Raw genomic sequence first — 20,013 nt, forward strand, 5'->3', positions numbered from 1 at the left:
CCTGCGCAACATCTGCCGAGACCAGCATTCAGCACTGCACAACTGACAAATTAGTGTAATGGTCTAATAGGGACGGATAGAGGGAGCGAATACAATAATATGGCTGTTTGACACAAGCTGGCTGCTCTCGCGCTACCGGAAAGTCTGCAGAAACTTACCCAGAGACGCGCTCCTCGTCCTGGAGAGCGTCCGGTCCATACTGAGAAGAACAGACGCTCTGTACCGGTCAAGTAACACTTACAGCCTGCAAAGAGAGAGTCAGACGAAACCCTCGCCGTCAGTGCGATTATATGTTATGTGCAATATACTGTCAACTCCCCAAAACCATAAAACTTACTTTAATGGCCACCACGTGACCGTTTATGGCCAGTGAGCCTATCTGGCCGCGCTCCGGATGATTTTTACGATCTAATTCATAGACAAAACCCCCCATTCATTTAGCACCCAAATGTCAGAGAGCCAGAGTCGAGCCTAATAAAGTTTACAGCTTGAAAAGTCGCCCTGATTCTCCAGGAAAAGCCCAGGAGTCTGTGCGCAAAAGTGGGACGCACGGCCCCCCTGGAGCCGGTTAGTGACCAAAGGACCCCCAAAAGCCCCCAAAGCTCCAGCAAGGTGAGTAAGACATGAAGCTTTCATTCACGGGAACCTGTTGAATTCAGGGTTTACCTAGAGGAAACTTTAGCCAGTTCATAAAGCTTATGGAAAGATTCTCCTTTTTACGCAACAGTTGTTCCAAGCGCGTAAATTCAATTTGGATTAATCACAAAAACTCACTCAAAAGTTGCATTTCCAGTAGAAAGTTTATTATATTGTCAATCATTCTCATGATTTTTAATCATTATAGTATATTCTTGACTTCCAGTCTTTGAAAAACATTTACAAAAAGCTAATCACGATGGAGTTGTACACATAGAGGCGATGAGATTTACTGTGGAGAGCTCCACGCTCAAACAAAGACAGAACACGCTTTGACTGAAATGTTGCGCTCAGGTGAACAAAATAAAAAGCAGCTCCTGCAGAAGAAGAAAAAAAATAAAAGAAAAATACATAGCAACAGCTACTGTACAGACAAGACTGGGTCGGAACATCTGCCCCTCGACGCACACAATAACCACACACGGCTTTTACTGCTGGTTCTACTTTTTGGAAGCAAGTTTTCTGACAGGTTGGTACAATACATCGAACAAATAAATACATACATATACAATACATACAGAGAAAACAAAAGCTAAACACAAAGGCAGCTCGACCTCAACCCTCTTCTACAGGGTGTTTTTGTTCTGAGTGCATCACAACTTTGACTGGATTTATTTGCGGTATGTAGGTAGCATTTCAAGCTTTTATTATTATTTTTTATTTTTTCGTTTGAACAAGAAATAATTTAAACAAACATTTATGTGTCTTTTTCATCTAAATCTAGACAGAACTGTACAGAATGCATCTTTTTTTTAATCACATAAGCATAACCACAGAGGGGATAAAAAGGAAATAATATTAAGGAATATAATGGGACTTTTGTTTGACATACAGCGGGGTGGAAGTGGGGTGTCCCCTGTCCCGCACACAGCCCCGTTCACAAGTCTCTGCGCCTTTACAAGGAGAAGTTCGTGTGGCAAATCTTTGTTTGATTTTTTATAGTGCTCGTTATCAGGTGTGAAGGAGTGGAATATCAGGGCCTGTAGCCTCCCCCGCCTGCAGCCGCCATGTTCATGCTCTTCAGCTTGTTGTCTTTCTTCCACTTCATCCTGCGGTTCTGAAACCAGATTTTGATCTGTCTCTCTGAGAGGCAGAGGGCGTGAGCGATTTCGATCCTCCGCCTGCGTGTCAGGTACCGGTTGAAGTGGAACTCCTTCTCCAGCTCCAGGGTCTGGTACCGGGTGTAGGCTGTCCTGGCTCTCTTGCCCTCTGGTCCGGCGAGATCTAACACGAGGAATATGAGTAGATGTTAAAATAATGTGTCCAAAACTTTTAAAAATTTGACTTCTCACATTTTCATGCTTATGCTGAATTAATTTTACTTGCTTCATTTCAAAAGACGCTTTAAAAACTACAATTACCAAAGTGAGGCACACACCTTTTCAGCTACACTCTGCGTAAAGGTATTATAAAACTAAACTAGCATGTCTGACCAGGGAAAAATCACTCTAATGTTGCACAAAAACATTAAATATCTTGATATCATTGATAGATTTTTCTATTTTCTTTAACCTTGTCTGTTTAATAATTAGATTAGCCCGTACCTGCTCCATGTTGACAGAACAAAAAAGCCACAATACACCAAACAGGTGAGAGGCGCATAAGGTGCCATAAGCCCCCTTTAGAAAGTGAATCTACTTATTCTCTCAAATCTTAGGCTCTATTTTTGAAAGAGTTAACATTTTGGCCTCTTTTCTAAAAAAAAGTTTCTATTCTGCCCAGGTAGGAAATCAGCATGATCACACCTTATCCAAACAATTACGCAGCGCCACGTCCCTAAAATCAATAGTAGCTCATTAAAAAAGAGAAGTTTACCGTGATTTATGTGCAGTTTTCTCATCCATGGGTAGATCTGAGGCTGTGTTGAGTCGGTGGGATTTTGTGGAGTTGTCGGTGCACTTCCCGTGGGCTTCTCCTCCTCGAGGGGCGAAGCTTTGGACACACAGTCCCGGTTGAGCAGCAGCGTGCCTCCGTTGGAGCTCGAGCACGGGGTTGAGCACGAGGTCGTGATAGAGTTTTTCACGGCTCGGTGTTGAGACTGAGTGTCTGCAGCCGGGGACGAGCTGGCGACCGAGGAGCACGGCAGTGGGTCAGGTGGAGGCGATAGAGACGAGGTCCCGGTGCTGCTGGCGGACTGGGTGTACCTGACCTGCTCCACTGAGGGTGTCGCCGCCGCTGAGTGACTCGGGGAGTAGCCCTGCGTCCGCTCGCTGCCCACAAAGTGTCCGGTACCGGCCCGGCCGACTGTCAGGTCCATCCCGTTATAGCCATAGCCGTACCTGCTGGAGTGCATGGCTGTGGAGTCTCTGTATTGCTCGTTTGCCGAACTATGGTCTCCATAATTATGTAACTGGAAGTCCGCGCCATTGGGATAGCGTCCGCAGAATGAGTTCACAAAATAGGAGCTCATTTGTTGACAATTCCGCCTTTTGCTGGTTGTAGGTTCTGTTGTTGTTTTGATTGTTTTTGGAGGTAAAACAGCATAAACCCGTGTGCTTGATTTGTGGCTCTTATGCTTTAGCGCGTCCTATAGCACCCTTGCACAATTTATGATGAATTATGGAAATGAGAGGGACATGGACTTGATTCTCTCTTACGTAGGCACCCAAATATGGGGTACGGCGAGGTATCACGTGCTTTTGTTGACCAGTCGTAAATCCTGCTTGGTGACCTCGAGAGGTAAACTCGTGCACACAGGAAATACTGGGTGGGATGTGAAGGGCGCGCGCCTCCGAGCGCTCGTGGCTGGGGCAAACTTAGAGGCAGGGCTCCTGTGTTTTGGATTGTCGTGGTGCGCCATCCTCTGGCGCAACTGTTGCACTGCGTGTCTGCGGAGGTTTTTTTCAGGCGTGGGCTCCGCGCGGGGGTCATTCAGAGGTTAACGACCATTGCGGCAAAAAAGCAACGAGCTCCTAAACAATACAACAAGTGACACGCTGAGAGCGCAATCTCTGCGAGGAGAGAGTACAGAAATAATTCCATCAGGATCTGATATGTGTGCTATGATAGGCGGTGAGTGCAAATAGTGTGCAGTTAATAGAATCAAAGCTCATTCAAAGCAGAGCTGCGCGTGCTTTAACACTTTCTATTTTGAATAATCATAGAAGAGAACAAAAAACCCATGTAGGGGAAAAAACCTAATGGATGAAAGTTTTGTGGAGATAAAAAAGCCAAAGAGTACATTGTACTTGAATTATATGATAGAGGCTGTCATCCTCATCCGAGGCCTTTATTTCAAAGCTTTTTGAAAAATTAATATCGATAAATATAAGCTTTAAATACAGACAAGTGATTCTGCTTTAGTCTGTTCTGGGCTGTTTAAGATTTTTTACGCATGGAGAGATGCGTAAAATCTGATATTAGACTCCTTCTGCGTTATTACGCTCTTGTTTGATGGAAAATTCTCGTTCTTACAGAAGTCAAAACAGTCAAAATTTAATCAAATTGTAGATTTATTATTTAGTATGCTTCATAAATATCAAAAGCTTAACGTCTCCTCTTCATAAACGGGTTACAGCCTCTGCAATTGCAAAAAAGAAGAATGAAATTGAACTTAGGCCTAGAAATAACTGGAAAGGCAATATTGGGAAGCGATGAATTGTGGCCAACATGTCTAAAATTTCTTCTTGAAAAAATAATTTAAAAAATGAAATCTAAAAAATTCTCTCTGCACACTGCTGTGCGCTGTATTTATTTAAATAAGAAAAAAATGCCTCTATTGTCACTTTCTTCCCTTCCACCTAAAATATATATATTTTTTATTAAAGGGCTCTTCAGTTATAAATCAATTGAAATAGTTTTTTTAATTTTTGTGATATATTCTTATTACAGTATTGTACACAGATGTCAAAGATGATTTATTATTACAGTTTTCACCCGGATAATTTTGCTCGCATTTTTATCTGATTTTAGGGGAAAACACACTCGTATTGTAACATTAAAATCCGTGTATGACAACTAATAAAGATGTTTTTTCCACGGTAGTTAACATCCGAGAGAGACAACAGATAAATTCACTGAGAGTCTGAAACAAACACGAAGCCTAAACTGAGGTATGACGTTTCGTCTCGCACTCTCCGTTTACTTTTCCCCTTCTGGAATTTTTATGGCACCTTCCTCTCGTGAAGGCAGCGACTTGTCCTCTGCTTTCCTTTAACGAGCCTCCCCCCCAAAGAGCAAACCCTTCAAACAGCACATGCACAATCCAGATAAAATCAGTGACATAGAGTATTTGTTCTATTCCAGGTATGTGCGCTCTTTACGGTTAGCACAGAGCTCCCACATCCAGTGGGGCCTTAATGAGAGAACTACGGAGTAAATGTTGGTTAAACAGTCGAGCCCCAACAGCTGATTTATGGCCGACCAATGGCAACAAAGTTCCCACGAAAAGTATTTCCCGGAGTCGAGCCAGGGACACACCCAGGAACTAAATTAGGGCCAAAAGAAAGGAGAGGAAAGGAGTGAGTGTCAAACATGTCAGGCTGGGAGCGAAGGGGCCACTGCTGCAGGAAAATAGGAGGGCAGTGCACTCTGCAGGCAACAACACATAGCAGCAGTCGCGAGGATAATCTCGTGCGTAATGACAGTGTGGTGTCATTACGCACGGCTACAGTACGACTTAAACGCACAATGATCACTCTATCAGTTGAGGAAAATCTCTCTCTGTGATGCGTAAAGTAATTCTTATCCAAACTACAATTTAAAAAATAAATTTTTAGTCAGAAATTGTGGCAGAGCTGCAGGCAAACCAAACACACAGAAACGATTTCTCCCAAGGAACATAGAAAATAAAGCAGTGGATGCATATCCTGATATAAATGGGAAAAGACAAATTTTAAGCACAGGTAATAAGCATAAAATCAACAGCATTTCACCTGTTATCATTTTGCAATATTATTTTATGCATTTTAGATATTCAGGTCTAAGCTGCTTGACTGCCTCCTGCTGTATTGCATGAAAAATCGACTGAACAGTCAAAATAAACTCACTTTGCGCACGTTGAAAACACCCCGGATAACATTTACGCACGAACGTCGTGTGAAAGAAATGTTTCCACATATTCAACATATATAATTTCTCTTGATTTTATCTCGTCTTTGAGAATGCTTTGTTAACAAAATTCCCATCATCCTTTTAATCAATGTATGAATATGATTCTGAGCTCGTGCGCACATATGCAGCACAAAACTGTACAGCAGCATTCAGGACACAGGTATAAAACAGAGGTCGACATGTCTGAGGTCCAATCGAAGCAGAACGAGCAGAGCTGCAACCACAATTCCTCTACTGTCTCCACATGAGGGCGTCAAAGAGCACAGCTCATGTGCAACATCCACCCAATGAACTGTGTACATGAAAGCCCGTCTCCATTTAAATGCCACAACAAACAAATAAAGTCCTGACAGAATGTAAAAGCCAAAAAAAAAAAAAAAAAAGAAAGAGACTTAAGAAGCAACAGTTTCATGTTATCTGATGTAGAGTAAATCAACCAATCAGGCAGCAGCAGCCATTCAAGTTCTATAACTGTAACATGAAACCATTTTAATCTGGCTACTCGAACAAAAGCAGCCACGCGTAATTTTTAAATAATCATTCGAATAACTTTGCAAAAACGATTTTAAAAAGACAACAACCACTGAAGATCCAGCTGTCTTACCTTGCTGATGTTTGTGCCTGTAAACAGAGCAGCAGAGAGGAGGGAGTTTGCAGGTGTAGACGAGCAATGACAGGGGGAAGTATCCAGCTGTGTCCCCGGACGGAAGCAGGGGCTCCCGAGGGGTCAGTGACGCACCGGGGCTCCTTCCACTCCTCCTGCAAAAACGTGTCAGAGGAGCGACAGCAAAGCACCCATAGGTTCCAGACATGTCCCAAGGCAAGCTCACGCGAGGAGCCTCTGCCTCACCGAGAAGAAAAACTCCACAATAAAGAGGGGAAGATGTTTGAAAACGTCGAAGGGTCGCTGGTGGAAAAACAGCCGCGCAGACGCTCGAGACCGTTAAATGAAAGGCTGCTCTATTCCGCTATTGGAAATTATATATAAAAAAGTTCATGTTCACGGCTGCCCTACCACGTGACTAGCTGCAGCCAATGGGAGAGCGAGCCGGGTCGTAAAGTTGCATTGCTGTGTTGTAAATTTTCATAAACAACAACGGATTTATGACCCAGCGCTGGAGGGAGAGATGGGGAGAAATGGGGGGAGGGAAGGAGGGGGGCAGGTCACCGTCAGGCGCCATCTTACAGAGGGAAGAGGCAAAGCAGAGTTCAACAGTAATTTCCCTTCATCTGCAGCCTGCCCCATCTCGCATCCTCATAGTTCACATTCCCCAGCTCTAGTGTTTACCCTAGCCGCAGAATGGAGCTCTACGTTTCATTACAAGCAGCTGGATAGTGACCGCAAATGATCGCGTCATTGTTGTGATGATTGATACAGACGCAGAGTTTAAGTCTCAATATTGAAAAAATATTAAGGGCAAACAAACAGACAGAGCAAAAATGTTTAATCAAATGTTATATTTGCATTTACAGCTTTAAGACGCGCGTTTTTACGCACGATTCACATTGAAATGAGGGCACTGGGCCTAAATATACCACAGTGTGCGCACGTGTTGGGTTAAAAATGAAGGGAAATGCATTTATGCAAAGTAAAATAATTGTGGATGTTATTTGTAGACCTTGATAAAACGCTCAAGAGCATATTTCACAGAGCAGGACGAAGACGTCACAATATTTACGTTGGGTTATTCCTGTTTACAGTGTAATAAGCAGTGGGAATCTGAGGTAGGAGTCCATCCAAAACTAAACAAATATTTGACTTAATCCTGGATGTGTGAGGGATTTTTTTAAGCGTGGTAACAGTCAGAGAAATACGCAGTCATATTAGAAAATAGATTGACTAGTTAAATTATGTATTAGGGATTTTATTTAATAATTGTGCAATAAAATGGCATTTTATTCATATTAAGGCACCTTTACGCACAGGATATATCATTCAATTAGGATAATACGACCGTCTCTTGGAGAATAAACCCAGATAGGTAGTGTGAAGTTCTTTATAATCATCCTGCTTCAGTGGTTTCATGTTAGTATTCAAATAGTAGGTAGTTTTATGCTCAGGAATGTTGCTTCAGTAGTACAACCAGGTTACATCACATCTCCTGTTGCTTACAAAAAGGCAGGAGTGCGTTTTTAGTGTTAGATAATAGAAGGTGAAATATATATGTTTGTTAATGTTGCCTTCCTCTGCATCCTCAAAGCTCTTAAAAGTGCATGAACCTTGACAAACATTCTTTACAATTAAAACTGCAGGTGTATCTCTTTAATATCTATTAGTTTTTCAGTGTCCATTTTGTCTCTTTCGTTATTTTGCAGGTGTTTCAGTCTCCGATCTAGCGCTCCGGATGTCTCCGGTTCCGGGCTCTGTGCGCTCTGACGCAGCCAGTGTTTCACCCTCCGTTTCCCCGTCAGGACTCGGGTCCTCCTTATGGTCTTTCTTCCACTTCATCCTGCGGTTCTGGAACCAGATTTTGATCTGTCTCTCTGAGAGGCAGAGGGTGTGAGCGATCTCGATCCTCCTCCTGCGGGTCAGGTACCGGCTGAAGTGGAACTCCTTCTCCAGCTCCAGGGTCTGGTACCGGGAGTAGGTCTGGCGGCCCCGCTTTTTGTGCGGATCTGTGGAGGAGAAAATGCGCTGTGTGTTATTATTGCAGCTTGAAAATTTTCCAACAATTTGCATGTAATTAAATGTTGGTGTGCTGACAATAAAGATTTTTATTATCATCCTGAGAATTGTTAATTTATCTTTGCGCAATTAATTTTGGCTCCTTCTTTAACATAGCCCCAAAACGCAGTCAAAAGGGGATTTTTCTTTTCAAGATTCCTGCATCTATTTAAAGTGATCCTGCTGGGATGCTTGGCCTATGCCTCCTTTGATACTCTGCATGCCTTTCCAATTAAAAGCCAACAATCCTCCGCGCACTAAAGGGGCCATAAGTAATTAGATTACTGCTCCCAACACCTTTCTCCTCCACAATTATAAGAAAACCCCAATGTTTCAAATTACTTGCATTCTAAATCCACTTGACTTCTTTATGTAAGCGACAATACTGGGCCTTATTGATCCAGAAATGTCTATACGAACCAGGTTCAGAAAATAGCAGAGCCTCTGCAGTGCAGACCCAATTAGAAAGGAGCTGCAGAGTGCGAGGGAGCTGATTTACACAACCGGCTGCTCTTTTTTACAACCACAAAGGGGAGAAGAGGCTATAAGAGTAATAGGAGTGCAGAGAAACCCCCCAGCGGCAAGGTCTCTGCGCACTCAACACACAGGAGCGCCGGCCAAATGAATTTATGGCTGCAGAACTCATTAGTTGCGCAATAAAAGTTTTACGATTCTTTCCATGCAACACCAATGGCTTCACGAAATTAATTGAAGCACCAACGGCCAGTGTAAGTCTCCCAATGTTTTCTGGAAGCTCTGACCTGAGGGCTTTGAAGCAGCTACAAGAAAGATCAGCACATACCTGATGCTCTCATCCAGGGGTACATCCGGTATTGTTTGTCCGGAGGCAGAGCGAGGTGTCCCGGCTCCGGATGGCAGCAGCTGTCGGGGAACAGGCGGCTCTGGTCAAACAGGCTGCAGTGCAGAGAGTGGGATGTTTGTGCGTCATTGCCCGAGGTAAACACAGGCCGGCTCTGGTACACTGCATTGTTGACGCTGTAAACTCCAGGCAGGGATGGAGCGAACGCAGCAGTCCCAGCCGAGCCGTAGTCCTCTCCTGCGGGTCCAATGCTGCAGGACGCACGCTCCACGTTTGAGAAGAGGGACGCAGCCGCCGTATATTTGCTAAGAAGACCGTCCATATAATAAGAACTCATATTTTTTCTCTCTGATTTGTTGGCCCAGAATCCTCAGTGTCGTTTTTACGAGGTAGTGTGATATATGACAGCAATACACCCGAGATTTACACCAAAGCCCATTTTTACTCTGGACCAAAGAACTCACCCACGTGACTCCGGCCTGGCCGCTCCCGTCCAATCAGAGGGCGGATCGTGGTTTCATTATGGCGCAGGACTGCAGAGTGGGATTAACACTTCACATACATAAACACATGCACGCACATAAACACAGACGAGAGAAATTCACACAATCCCGGTGATCAAAAAGTCATTTACACCACTGGAGCTCCATGTTATTTATTTTACCACTCGTTTATCATTAATCACCCATCAACCCGTCGATCATTTACATAATATGGGCTTACGACAACTACTTTTAGCTGAGAATAGAAATAAATAATGGAAAACACAACATTTGTTTGGCACAAACCAACCAGAAAAAACTAAGAAGGGAATTTCCTCCTTGCTTCACATTAATGACGCCTTTAAAAGACCCCAGCTATTTATTATTGTAAATATCTCCACCTTTATGAGAGCTTTACAGCTCAGAGCATTGTTGTTTTTAGAGTTACACTGACAGTAGAAGCAGAGTGGGGAAGTTTTATCAGGAATGTGGAATAAATAGTTTAGATTTAACGAGTGTGCTCATGTTTACTGCTGCTGTGTTCATTCATGTGATTGTGTTTGTTTTCATCTCTTTTTTTGACGGCAGTGCAGGAAAAATATTTCAGATTTAGAGCAGTGTGTGCATGTTTTACTGCTGGGCGCTGCTGATTTGTTATCATGTCATCTTTATTTGTTAAGTGTGTGTTTTGTTGTGTTTAGGTTTTGACCAGTGTACACACACGTTTCACTGCAAACCGCTGCTGCTTGTTCATTCATGTGATTGTATTTGTAATGTCCCTTTAATGGTGTTAATTGGAGGCAGCGTAGAAAAAGTGTCTTATATTTAGAGCAGTTACGCACGTGCTTTACTGCTGAACGCTGCTGATTTGTTTTTTTTAAAGTTATCTTTATTTGTTGTATTTTTTACTGGAAAGCAGAATGAATCTTTTCTATATTGACCAGTATAAACGTATGTATTTTACTGCAGAACGCTTCAGAGTCGTTATTTAATGTAGCTGTGATTGTTTTGGTCTTTAAAGGGGTTTTTGTGACGGCAATGCAGAATAAATGCTTTATATTTCCACCAGTCTATGGTTGTTCTACTGCTGAAGGCTGCTGATTTGATCATTGAGAACGTTTTATTTGTTATAATATATACACTTTTTGGTCCTTTGTGTGAAATGTTTTATTTGGACAGGACTTCTTTTACAATAACGTCACAAAAATTTACGAAGAACACTTCTGGTTTATTTATCTATCTATTCATTTAAATTTGGAAAATTATAAATATATATATATATATAGTGCTTAACAAATGTATTAGACCACTACCCAAAGTAGGTTTATGGTTTATAGGTAGGTTGCAGCATTGGTAATTATCAAAATCATTTTTTTTTTTTTGTTTCTGCAATGGTTAATACACCAATATATAGAAGCTCTTTAACCCAAATGAAATTTTTTTATGCCAAAATTAAATTATTATTGTTATCCATGAATTTTCAAATTTACTGATTTACAAGAAAACTGAAAAATAGTAAATTACATTATTATTTCTTTATTTATATGTCAAATTATAGTTATTTATTGCATTCCTGAAAAATGAGTTTTAGTGGTTGAATGTTATGCTCGATTCATTTCTGACTTCTCAGAGAAGCCCAGTGAGCCGGCTCAAATTTGGGTAAATTCAGTTTGAAATTCCTCATTCCTGTTCAAAATGGTAAAACGTGGAGAGCTCACTGAAAATGAAAGAGTCCGCATTAAAGCACTTCATGATGCTGGATGGTCTCTGAGACAAATATGACAGGTGGGCTAATACATTTGTTAAGCACTGTACATATATAAAATATTGATCAATTATTGTGGGAATTGTGAACACTTTAATTGTTGCTGTCATTGTTCTCATCTGAATCAACCGAATTAAAAACAAAATCATTTTTAGTAGCTCTTTGATTCAATATATTTCCATGTACTCCAACCTTATCCAAATTTAGCATCAACAATATTAACATATTAATAATATTAATAACATTAAAAATTTGTAGCAAAATAAAAAAGAACGATAAAACAACAACAACAACAGAGCTAGTTTAAATGCAGTGACATTTAAATTGTTAAATTGAAAATAAAATTTTAGATTAAATATATATTTAAATCGTTTAAATATGTCATTATAATATCGACTCTTGGCTCGACTCTGAGTTTGGGCTGAGGAAACATTTCGTGGGAACTGCCTTCTCATTGGTCAGCCATAAATCAGCTGTTAAGGGAGAATCATTTAAATGAAAGGCAAAATAATAATAACAATAATAACAACAACAGTAATAATAATATTAATAATAATAATAATAAATAATAATAATATCGTTTCAATATTTCTGTTTATTTACAGAAGTATATTGAAGCATTTAAATAAACGACAATAGTAGGAATAAGAATGATAATAATAATAAGAATTTCAACAACAACAATAAAAATAAAACTAACAACAATAATCCTTTGCTTCGTATTTAGTATTTTAATTTATTTTTTTAAGTATATTTTTTCGGGATCTGAATGTTATCACATACAAGTGGCCGTTTAATCCGAGTTTATCTGTAAATTCAAGCTTTTGAAAAACATGAAATACAAGAGGAGGAAGTGAGATTTGTATCCAAATAATATCCGGATGATCCGTATTTCTAATTTTACAAATAATACTAAAAGCTAAATTCCTAATTCCTCGTGTAGGCTGTGTCAAAGCAGTGATAAATAAAAGATAAAGATGATAATAGAAGTAAATAAAGCCTTTGTTTGAAGCAGACAATAGAGTGTGTTTATGAGCCATTATATTGCGCATCAGAGAAACCGTTGTGTTTTATGTGTTGGAACTTTCTAGTTCCAGCAGCCCCTGGGTGCTAATCTTAAACTAAAGGAAATATTTTGATCATGGTTCTGTTTATAAATAAAGTGAAGACGTGTGTGGTTATCCTAAAGCTCATTTTATACTGTTGCTGGTTGAAAACACACCACGTCTGTAAAGCCACGTTCAAACAGCCGACCTGGAGCGCATCCAGCATGCACCGCGTGCAGCTTGTTTCATTGTTTCCGCAGGCTGCAGGACCAGCTTCTGCTCTGAGACTGTAAAAAGGTGTGAAATTATTTCTCTGGACTCTTAAAAATGTTACTACAGTTTGTTTCCAGAGCAGGTTCATTAGGGAGAAGAGCTCAGAGAAGAGGGGCGATGTTGTGGAACAGTGTCGCCATCCTCTGGTGACATGTCGGGACTACAGGCTAGGGAGCAGATATGCGCATGCGCACTAGCTCACAGCTGCCACCCCGGAAAAAAAACACACAACATGAAAGAAATCAAAATGACTCTCAGAATGAGGCTCTTTTTCATCCGTTCATATGGTTGTGTTTTAAGGAAAGTGTAGAAGACTTTTAGCAGATTTATCCGGATTTATCTGGTTTTACAAATAATCTGAAGGCCTACCACTGTGTTTGAAAGCAGCCGATGGCTTTATTGCTCCTTCTCCTTTAGGTCGGGCCTAACAGAGGAGCAGAGGGCGGAAGGTTCCCAGGTAGAGACAAAAGACTTCTCCAAATGACCGTGAGTCCTGCGCGTCCCCGTCGGGAAGAATCCAATAAAGCTGATCATTTCCGCTCGGCCTTTTGTCCAGGGCGCAGTCTCACAGAAAAGGAAGAAAAAACAAATGGGTGCCATTCTGGAAACAGCCTAATTGTGTCTGGACGGCCATAAAGCCATTAAAACTGGAATGCCAGACAGTATAGCAGACCAGGCGTTTTATTGCACTGTCTCTGGTCGAGTCTTTGAAGTTTGCGTCCATCTGCGGCCCCTAACGCGTCACAACAGCTCTCCAGTTAGACTAAAGTTACCTTCTAACTACAAGAATCTACCGTGCGTCCCCTTTAATGACGCTAAATGAGCTGGTGGAGGTGACAGAGCTGAGCCGAGCTATGATCGACTCTCACACATTGTGTTGCTGCTTCTCTTATTTTCTGTCTTTGTGCCAAATATTTTCTCCAGCATGCAGAGACTTGAAGCGCCGTTAAAAACGCAGAAACAGCTTTTTTTCAAAGCCAGGCCTCTTTTTCTGCTTTATTTTTGATCACCGAGGTCAAGTTAGGATTTAAATCCCATTCCTATTTCACAGTATGACTCCACAGAATCCCAGTTCTCGTTGCAAATTATGGGCAGAGCTCTAGGCTGAGCGGCCTTGTCATATCTGAGTTGGGCACAAACACACCGGCTGCATTATTTTGGGCTTCAGCTGTCGAAGCCGTCGATGTCTTTTTTTGCTTTGTGTCCTCTCGCCTCGCAGCGCTTTGCACCCCATAAAAGGTTATAGCGGTAATTGTCTTTTATGGCTGTATACAGCTAACAACATCCTCTGCCAAGACACAGCTCTGTCCCCAATCCAGAAACACACAAAGATATTCACCTATAGATGCTACTTTTAGTCTTTAACTGGTGTTTATGCGCGCATTAGTGCAAAAAAAATCAACTGAAAATGCGTAAATGATTGGATGGCACCGTGCGTAAAAATCAAGACACTGAAAAGTGTGTGTAGGTCACAGTAACTTCCACCTATAGATGCTAGTTTTATTTTCTAACTGGTGTTTATGCGCGCATTAGTGCAATAAAAATCAACTGAAAATGCGTAAAATGATTGGATGGCACCGTGCGTAAAAATCAAGCCACTGAAAAGTGTGTGTGTAGGTCACAGCAGTAACTTTTTTCTTTTCTGCACCAATAAAAACATTTTTTACCTCAATACATTTTTAGACTAGACTATGAATATTGATTTTTTTTCTATAATTCCTGTCAGCGTGAGTCCATGATGAAATAAGAATGCAGCATACATGCATTCGCAGATATAATTTGTTTTATTTAATAAATAAAGTACAAATTACATTTGTGAACCAAAAATCAGCCGGTCAGCAGACCGTGAGGTAATCAATAAGTAGCCTACAGTGTTTGGAGTTAATTTTCTCTCACTAACAAACATTATGTACTTTTAACATGTTAGCTACTCCCTGAAATTCATAGTTCAGCATCTAAAGCAAGCAAATCTACAAGAATCCGCCATCAGAAATAAAGGTTATTGTAGGTAGTTGAAGGACATAGGTAGTCATGTAAAATAGCTTCTAGAACATTTTAATTTGGAGCATTTTTAAGGAGGTTTCTGACGTTTTAGCACCTACTTTAAAATGCGCTTTTTTCCATGTTTCCAATGTTAGATTCAAACTCATGGTCATCAGTCATAGTTCTAGCAGTGAGAGAGAAACACAACAATAAAATTAATACATTGTACAAACTATACGCTCAGATGGCTCTGAGACAGACAACAAATAGAGCTACAAACCAGAACGAACACAGCTAAAAACATCCATACACAAACAAGCACAGGGACCAGGCCAACTAATACACTTTAACGAGGTATTATTTTAAAAAATCAACATAAGAGAAATAAAAAAACGAATGGGCACTGTTAAAATTGTGCAATATAAAGGTAGTCGCATCAAAATGAAGCCCAACATGCTTTTTTTTTACAAGACAAATAAGCCTAACAGCTTCTGTTATATAGAACAATAAGACAATGAAGTTTAAAAACAAGGTCCAGCAGGGTTAAGAGCTTCCACACACAAAGCTCACTAACAGCCTAAAATACTGAATCACTACAGCTCAGTCACTCGTCTTTCGGTGCGCCGTCTTTATTAAACTTCTTCATCTTCATCCTGCGGTTCTGGAACCAGATTTTAACCTGTCTCTCGGTGAGGTTTAGCAGCCTCGCCACCTCGTACCTACGGTCCCTTGTCAGGTAGGTGTTAAAGAGGAACTCTTTCTCCAGCTCCAGGATCTGGTGCTTGGTGTACGGACAGCGCTTTTTTCTTGTGGCACTCGCGTGGAGCCAGTTGGACACTGGGTTATCTGGAAAGAGTGGAGGGAAGGGGGGGGGGCGACACTGGTGTGAGGGGTCCGGTACCGAGTGACCAAATGCAGAACAACACAAATCATTTATTCAAAACAAAAAAAAGATGAAAGAAATGGCGTGCGTAAAAGCAGTTCCACCCAACTACAACATCTTCCCGTTCTCCCTCTCTTTGAAAGCTACAAAGGTTATCTGATATAGCAATGGGAGCCGGGCCATTAACAGTCCCCATAAGGAAATGGCACGTTCAGAATGGCATCTGATGTGCAGACGCGCACCCCCATCACGCACCCCAATCCTCACAGCTTTATGCGGTATAAATAGTCGGCTATAAACATAAAAGACAGTGCAGTGACTTACTTGGATCGAGGCCCGGTTTTTCCTCGGTCTCCCCGCTCATGTCCCCTGCCTGGCCGGACAGTGCGTCCTTCTCCCCCGGTGATGCCGTGGCCACCGTGCCGTTTGCATAATCAGAGAGCAGCAGCGCCGTGTGGGAGCCGGGCAGCGCGCCGTCAGCTCGCGCCCCAAGACCCTCCGGTTTGATTCCGTAGTGATGGCTTGTGGGTAATCCGGCCATGGGAAGAGAACCGGACATTGGCTCCAGAAGCCACGACTGATAGCGGCCGTCTGTGTCTGCACCCACCGGGCCTTGGGGATGCCCATAGTGGTGGTGATACACAGAGGAGACGGTGCCGGGGAACTGAGCGGGGACGTGGCTCCATGTCGGTCCGAACACCGGGGGTTTGGACGGGAAGGTGCAGGTTCCGAGCTCGCTGTGGTCGCCGATGGAGGAGGTGGTCTGACGGCTGTGCTGGAGCCCAGGACCGGAGGGGTATCTCGGCACAGAGAGCTCCTCGCTCTCGGGCAGAATGAGGGAATCGACGTAGTAACTAGTCAGTGTTCCGGATGTCGACATGGCAGAAAAATGATACGTTCACATGTACGCAGTCATACAGCGAGATACATGCAAAAGTAAAACACACACACCACACACACATACACGCAGTAAACCCAGCCTCACAAAATAACAATGTGGAGAAATCAAGTAGCAACTTGGCCCCACAGAGAACTACAGTGGGCTAGTAATGGGGAGCCAAGCTGCCTTGCCATTGGGTAGCAGGCGCACGTGATCATAAAGGCTGAACAATAAAGGATAAATCAATCCCTTTGGTCATTAAATACTCACCCGCTCTCCTATAACAACCTCTAGTTTTAAAGCTAAGAATGATCAAGTTATGACTGAGATCTGTTATCTGGGAGACAGAAAATATGAATGAATGACTATTAAAATATATTTAACTAGATCCTACCCTGATGTGTCTGCTTCTGCTGCCTCTGCTCCTGCAGTTAAAACCTACTCTGGTTCCCCCAAACGATACAGTATGTTTTTGGAAAGCTTATTTTACGAGGTATTTTATAGGACACGTAAGCACCCTACCACTACTGCTCACCAAAACACATTTAACCACCACAGTAATAAAGAAACTCTGCAGCTGAGAGCTCAGATTACACCCAAACAAGTGACATTATGTGCATTTTCTCCTGTTCGGCTCTAGCAGACTTTTGCTTTTGTCTTTAATTTGATCATTTTCCACTTCAAAGTTGCATTTATTTTACAAACAAAACTTGAAGACTGAAAAAAGTTGCGTCAGCAAAATGGGAGTTATATTCCATGTTTTTTAAGTGTGTTAAACCCGTGCGTAAAAGGCGAGATTCTTCGTGCGCCTTTGCCATATTTAAGGATTACTGAATGTGGCTTTATCCTGCTTTTTGAAACACATTTTGTGATCCAGACATAAGTCTTATTCTCTGAACGTCTCATCCGCATTAAAAAAATATATATATTAAAATCCACATTTGAAAATTAGAATTTAACTGATATAACACAGCATTACGCACACTACTTAAATGAGAAATAAATCGACACAGTACAGGCAAAATATAATTCATGAAAAGCCCAATTAAATCATTTCAAGTGAAATTATTTCTTTAAAAATCCAAACTTTATTTATCAACTAAGATTTTCTTACCATACTGACAAAAAAAGTACATTTTTATTTCCAAAACTATCTCTTTAGTTGCAGTTACAGACCACTGTTGTGTTGTTGTAAATACGCTGTAGAAAACTGATCTAAAGATGAATTAGAAACAGTTTTTAATTTAATGGTAGACCTAGACTCTTAAAATAAAAAGCAGTGTGTGCCAAATTAAAGAACCAAAAATAAAATACAAAAATACACAATAAATAATTTGAATAAAGTTCATTTCGCTGAATAAGAGTCTTTTTGTGTGCCTAAAAGACTTTTAATTTATTTTTTATTTTCCTGGTGACGCACGGATGTCACATGCCCGCGTCTCTTCACCCATCCTGCCGTTTAACCCGTTTATTATTTACACCACCGTTATCACTTGTATGGGTCTATATGTTGCCATCATCACTACCATCAACAAATTCGCTGTAATGCCAGAGAGCGTCCAGAGCCTCGGTGTAATGTTACACTTAAAGGGTTAGAAACATGCGTAATGTGGTGTTTGTGGTTTCCTCCTTTTCAAATTAAACGGTGCGAGAATTGGAGAGCAAAGGGACAGAACGGCACTATTTTAATACATGTGATTAGTGGAGAGTGGGGATATAAAGATCAAAATTAAACAAAATAATTACATGTATGAAAAAGTCCCTGCAAGAAATGTTTGTATAAAAATATTTCTAAGTACAAAATAGTTGGGTTAAATGTGCGCAAAGGCGCGCTTAAAAGTACTTTATTGCCAAATGATCCAAACAATAGCACAATCATTTCACACCGGCCTGTTGATTTATGAATCATACGAAAACACAGAATTAGCTGGAACTCACTGCTGATTTACACAATATGTTTTGATGTGCCAATTAACGCCCACAACTTCTGAAACATCTAACCACACACTGCAGCTAACATCTCCGAAGCAGCAACCTTGAGTTCTCACATATTACACTACGTGTTTTATTTATTACCAGCAAATAAACGCAGAGCTTGGCCAACACCCCACAAGGCCACAGGCTATCCAACACGCAGGAATTCTCTCCCCTCTCTGTTATTGCGTTAAGAAGAGAACCTTAAAGGGAAAAAAAAGACACAAGCTGTCGATAATGTGCTCTGCAATTGCGAGCTATCACCTCCCTGGTACTTGCACATTATTTGGCCAAGAGACTTCAAAAAACGCCGAGGGGGGAAAAAGGAGCGGCTGTGCGCCTATTTGTGCCCTAAAAGTTCGAATAGACAAACACCTTCAGAGCAGGAAAAAACGCCGCTCTGCCAATGGCTCTCAGGCTGTAAACCTAAATCAGGGTGTGTTTTTCACCCAGTTTACCGCAGGGGCTATTCACTTCTTTTGCCTCTGCAGATAACAGCCTGTCTGGCGGATCTAAATATCGCCATAAAGCCCTTCCCCTCCTTTTGTCTGAGCCACTATTGCGCACAGGAAGCATCCGGTCTCATTGCCCACGGAGGTCGCTGTTGCCCCATTCACCTTCCCCTTCCCCTCCACTGCAGTGGTCGTAACCGAGGCCTTGTCTGGCGTGTCTGCGTCACTACTACTCACGGAAAACACTCACGGCTTTACCTTAATCCCCCCTAGTCCAGGACGCATACTGCAGCTCAGCTTTGATCACGTTTAAATTCGGTACACAAGCGCGCGCAAGCTCACGTTAACGTCGAAAAACCAGCGCGGCAGTAAAGAAAACATTACAGTACACTGGTTAGGGAATACACAGCAGCAGCTCACCCCCTCCCTAGCTTATACACTAGAGGGGGATTAGACCATGCTTCCAAAACCCGTCTCCACTATTTCCATCACATCCAGCCATCTTTAAGTCTTTGATTTGTTCCCGTTTGCTTTCCGATGTGTGTAACTGGGGCAATTAAGACAGTTTCATGTTGCAGAGTTAGAAATTGACCCCAACAACATGAAACTACCTAAACCACTCGACAGTCGATCAGGGCCTCAAGTGAAACACAATCAGCCAATAGACAAAGCACCATGCTCTCCAGTCCAGTCATCAAGTGTCCAAAAAAAAAATCATCTGTACAGAAAAAGTACATCTGAATTGTTCACAGTAGTGAAGCTGCAGCAGCAGGACGCAAAAGGACAAATTCACAATGACACAAGGACTCACCCAAATCCAGGAGATGTTAATCCCAGTATTCCCAAAATGATCACACAAGGAAATGTTTGATCCACACACAGAGTCTCTACATTTCACATCAGCAGCACAGAGCCGGGCCTGCTCTCCTCTCCGTCTCAAAGGCTCTCCCACGACTGAAGCAGCTCTTAGAGGAGAGGGAGAAACCTCATATACCAGCCAGTCATAAAACTCTACAATAGCCGGCTGAGCATGCAGCTAGAC

General features: G+C 41.8%; 3 protein-coding genes across 3 annotated transcripts; all 3 read right to left on the reverse strand.

Annotated features, from left to right (window-relative positions):
- Positions 1–909: 909 nt before the first annotated feature.
- hoxa5a (homeobox A5a) lies at positions 910–3,239 on the reverse strand. The gene is made up of 2 exons (XM_041807992.1): positions 2,512–3,239; positions 910–1,920 (listed from the first exon to the last, which is right to left on the reverse strand). The coding sequence occupies exons 1-2, from the start codon at positions 3,104–3,106 to the stop codon at positions 1,670–1,672; spliced, it is 846 nt and encodes a 281-aa protein (XP_041663926.1). The 5' UTR covers positions 3,107–3,239; the 3' UTR covers positions 910–1,669.
- A 3,985-nt stretch (positions 3,240–7,224) lies between these two features.
- Positions 7,225–13,470, reverse strand: LOC121523212 (homeobox protein Hox-A7-like). Its single transcript, XM_041807996.1, has 3 exons — positions 13,169–13,470; positions 9,216–9,785; positions 7,225–8,364 (listed from the first exon to the last, which is right to left on the reverse strand). Exons 2-3 carry the CDS (start codon positions 9,568–9,570, stop codon positions 8,054–8,056), a joined length of 666 nt encoding a protein of 221 aa, XP_041663930.1. The 5' UTR covers positions 9,571–9,785; positions 13,169–13,470; the 3' UTR covers positions 7,225–8,053.
- Positions 13,471–14,634: 1,164 nt separating this feature from the next.
- Positions 14,635–19,503, reverse strand: hoxa9a (homeobox A9a). Its single transcript, XM_041807994.1, has 2 exons — positions 15,990–19,503; positions 14,635–15,628 (listed from the first exon to the last, which is right to left on the reverse strand). The coding sequence occupies exons 1-2, from the start codon at positions 16,543–16,545 to the stop codon at positions 15,387–15,389; spliced, it is 798 nt and encodes a 265-aa protein (XP_041663928.1). The 5' UTR covers positions 16,546–19,503; the 3' UTR covers positions 14,635–15,386.
- Between the last annotated feature and the right edge of the window lie 510 nt (positions 19,504–20,013).

This window comes from Cheilinus undulatus, linkage group 16 (assembly GCF_018320785.1).
Source record: "Cheilinus undulatus linkage group 16, ASM1832078v1, whole genome shotgun sequence".
Taxonomy (NCBI): Eukaryota; Metazoa; Chordata; class Actinopteri; order Labriformes; family Labridae; genus Cheilinus; species Cheilinus undulatus.

What these genes read in the sequence shown, in the direction of transcription:
- hoxa5a (XM_041807992.1), bottom strand. Translation starts at nt 3,106, where the DNA reads ATGAGCTCCTATTTTGTGAACTCATTCTGCGGACGCTATCCCAATGGC. An exon ending in AAAACTGCACATAAATCACG is followed by an intron (nt 1,921 to 2,511) that starts GTAAACTTCTCT and finishes TCCTCGTGTTAG; the next exon opens with ATCTCGCCGGACCAGAGGGC.
- hoxa9a (XM_041807994.1), bottom strand. Translation starts at nt 16,545, where the DNA reads ATGTCGACATCCGGAACACTGACTAGTTACTACGTCGATTCCCTCATT. An exon ending in AAAACCGGGCCTCGATCCAA is followed by an intron (nt 15,629 to 15,989) that starts GTAAGTCACTGC and finishes CACTCTTTCCAG; the next exon opens with ATAACCCAGTGTCCAACTGG.
- LOC121523212 (XM_041807996.1), bottom strand. Translation starts at nt 9,570, where the DNA reads ATGAGTTCTTATTATATGGACGGTCTTCTTAGCAAATATACGGCGGCT. An exon ending in CCCCTGGATGAGAGCATCAG is followed by an intron (nt 8,365 to 9,215) that starts GTATGTGCTGAT and finishes TCTCCTCCACAG; the next exon opens with ATCCGCACAAAAAGCGGGGC.